The sequence below is a fragment of the Phaethon lepturus genome, unplaced genomic scaffold (assembly GCF_000687285.1).
Source record: "Phaethon lepturus isolate BGI_N335 unplaced genomic scaffold, ASM68728v1 scaffold13641, whole genome shotgun sequence".
Lineage (NCBI taxonomy): Eukaryota > Metazoa > Chordata > Aves > Phaethontiformes > Phaethontidae > Phaethon > Phaethon lepturus.
Window position 1 is genome coordinate 25,487 of NW_010518524.1, and position 2,644 is coordinate 28,130.

General features: G+C 56.8%; 1 protein-coding gene across 1 annotated transcript in view; it reads left to right on the plus strand.

Moving 5' to 3' along the window:
* The window catches only part of CHD5 (chromodomain helicase DNA binding protein 5), a gene marked incomplete at both ends in the record, with an annotated part of 28,690 nt that overhangs the window by 24,973 nt on the left and 1,073 nt on the right, over positions 1-2,644 (plus strand). Inside the window, 6 exons of the mRNA XM_010296763.1 lie at positions 90-223; positions 621-765; positions 1,186-1,345; positions 1,510-1,589; positions 1,712-1,841; positions 2,418-2,507. Of these exons, the coding sequence (XP_010295065.1) occupies positions 90-223; positions 621-765; positions 1,186-1,345; positions 1,510-1,589; positions 1,712-1,841; positions 2,418-2,507 (739 nt within the window). The remainder of the gene's footprint in view (positions 1-89; positions 224-620; positions 766-1,185; positions 1,346-1,509; positions 1,590-1,711; positions 1,842-2,417; positions 2,508-2,644) is intronic.

The window sequence follows — 2,644 nt, forward strand, 5'->3', positions numbered from 1 at the left end:
GCATGCCTGTAACAGCCGCAAGGCTGTGAGGTGTGCCACGTGCTTCCGAGACCCTGTTGCGATCCCAGCAACACCTCTGCTCCCTGCAGGTTCTCGGCTTCAATGCCCGCCAGCGCAAGGCTTTCCTGAACGCTATCATGCGCTGGGGCATGCCACCCCAGGACGCCTTCAACTCTCACTGGCTGGTCCGGGATCTGCGAGGGAAGAGTGAGAAGGAGTTCAGGTATGAGGGGCCCGGGCAGGGGGCGGGGGTCTGTTCTGGGCTCTGGTCGATCACGGCGAGCGCTTCGCTGGCGCCTTCAGGATGAACTCTGATCACCCTCCTGTCTTGCCGTGTCTCCATCTTGGCCGTGCTGCCCCGGGCAAGGCAGAGGCTGCGCTGCCACAAAGCCAGCTGGGCAGCAGTAGCCCAAGTGCCTGCACACCCTCCCCGCGGTTTCTTTGTGGGGAGGCAATGCCTCTTCTGTTGAGAGGGCTGCTGTTCTCTTTATGATAGGCTAAATCTTAGCCTGGGCATCAGACTCTGCCCTCGCCCACGGGTGAAAGCGGATGGTGTGGGTGCTTGGCTCAGCAGAGAGTCGGTGGGCGAGCTGGCCTGAGGTCTGGCTTTCCTTCCGCAGGGCGTACGTCTCTCTCTTCATGAGACATTTGTGTGAACCTGGGGCGGATGGTGCCGAAACCTTTGCGGATGGTGTTCCCCGGGAAGGGCTGTCACGCCAGCATGTGCTGACTCGGATAGGAGTCATGTCACTAGTAAGGAAGAAGGTGAGTGAGCAAAATTTTTAGATGTGCCCTTTCAGGTCCGTTCTGGAGACTTGTGGCTTTCATTGGCCGCTGAATGCCTCTCGCCAGAGATCCCCTGCTGAATCTCCCAGGCGCTGTGCACGTCCATTTTTGTCATAAATGTATAGGTGACGGTAATGCAAACCGCCTTTCAAACCCTGCCGCTCTTTTCCCTGGGGGGACGTAGGAGGAGCAGGTATTTAATAGTCTGGCAAAAAAGAGAAGTTGAGTGGGACACTTGTGGGTCTCAGAGCTGTAGCATCAAATGTCTCTGGCAGGGTGGGTGGAGCGATTCCACCACTTCGTGAATCTGCAGTGAAGCAGCCTGAACGTGCCGGCTCTGCAGCACCGGGCTGGAAATGTCTGCGCTGTGTTTGACTCGATGGTATCTGTCTGCCCCAGGTCCAGGAGTTTGAGCACGTCAACGGGAAGTACAGCACCCCAGATCTGATTCTCGAGGGCCCGGAGAGCAAGAAGTCCAGTGAGATTGTGTCTTCAGGTCCCAACACCCCCATCCCAGCCAGCCCAGCACATATGCACACAGGACCTGTGGCCTTTGCAGGTAGGTGTGCCTACAGGCTGCCGGGGAATTGTGGCTGGGGTTTGGCTTGGGAAGGGAGATGGGCCAGGACACCAGAAGGTCTCACAGGTGTCTGCCTACCCTGGAAGCATGCGCGGCCTCCGGGGACCCCATTCAATAGCTTCCTTGCTTTGCTGTTGCTACAGACAAAATAGAAATGCAGCTCGGGTTCCAGGAGGAAAAGGACCCAGCAGAGCAGAAGTCCAGGAAGGTGTCTGACAGCCGGGTAGGCTGGTTTCTTTCAGCATCTCCTCTGGGAGGCCTTCTCCTGGCCTGCCCGGAAACTCGGAGTGCTCCCTGAGGAAGGGCCGAGGCTGGGCTGATCTGGTGTGGGCGCTTTATCTTAAGGTGCCTGCGAGTGTCGAGAGGGTGGAGAGCGAAGAGCACCCAGAAAGCTGCGACAGCAGGGAGCAGCCGAGAGGAGAGAAGCCAGAGGAGAGTGAAAAGGCTGAGCCTTCTCCTGAGCCCCTGGTGAAAGGCGAGTCCCTGTGGCTCGGATGAGCATGATCCCCATGCGTGGGCTCCCCTCTCGGCCATGGGTGGGTCTTCTGTGGGGCTGTGACATGCAGCAGCGGCATCGGTTTGTGCTGGAGAATTTCCACAGGTGAAGCTGTGTGGATGCTGGGGTGTGCACCCTACCAGTCTCAGATGCGCCGGCGCTCCTGACAGGCGAGCCTTCCCTCCGTGCTTGCACCTTGTTTGGGTCTTTCTCTTCTCCCCATCGCAGTGGGAAACCTGGATGTCATAAGGCCCTGTAGCAATTCCTGGAAAAACAACAGCTCCAGGTTGTAAATTACGAGAAGTGCTCAGTTTGGGAGGCGTTTTCTGTTCCTAGCAATGCCTTCCTCCAGATGTCTCAAGGCAGAGGGAAAACTAAATATGTTTTCTTGGTAAACCACAGAAGAATATTCTGTTAGAAGTTTTTCAAACGCCTGGAATGTACAAACAATATGATCACTTTACCCCTAAAGGGAGTCTGTCTGGACAAGTGAGTTGTTTCCTGAAGTGCATTTTGCGCGTCAAGCTTTTCTCATAGTCCTGTTCCCTTCTGCAGATGAGGGCGTTCAAGAGAAAGAGAAGCCTCTGGAGAACTCGGAGTTGAACAGCAGCCCAGGGAAGGGGGAGGACAAAGAAGTCAAACCAGGTGAGGTGTGAGGAGGCTTTGGGGTGAGAAGTGGTGTGAAGTGTGTCCGAAGCCAGGCCGGTGCCTGGCATGGAGGCGAGGGACCATGTCCGTAGGGTGATGGCAAGGACGACTGGCAGCAGCCGGGGGCGGCCACC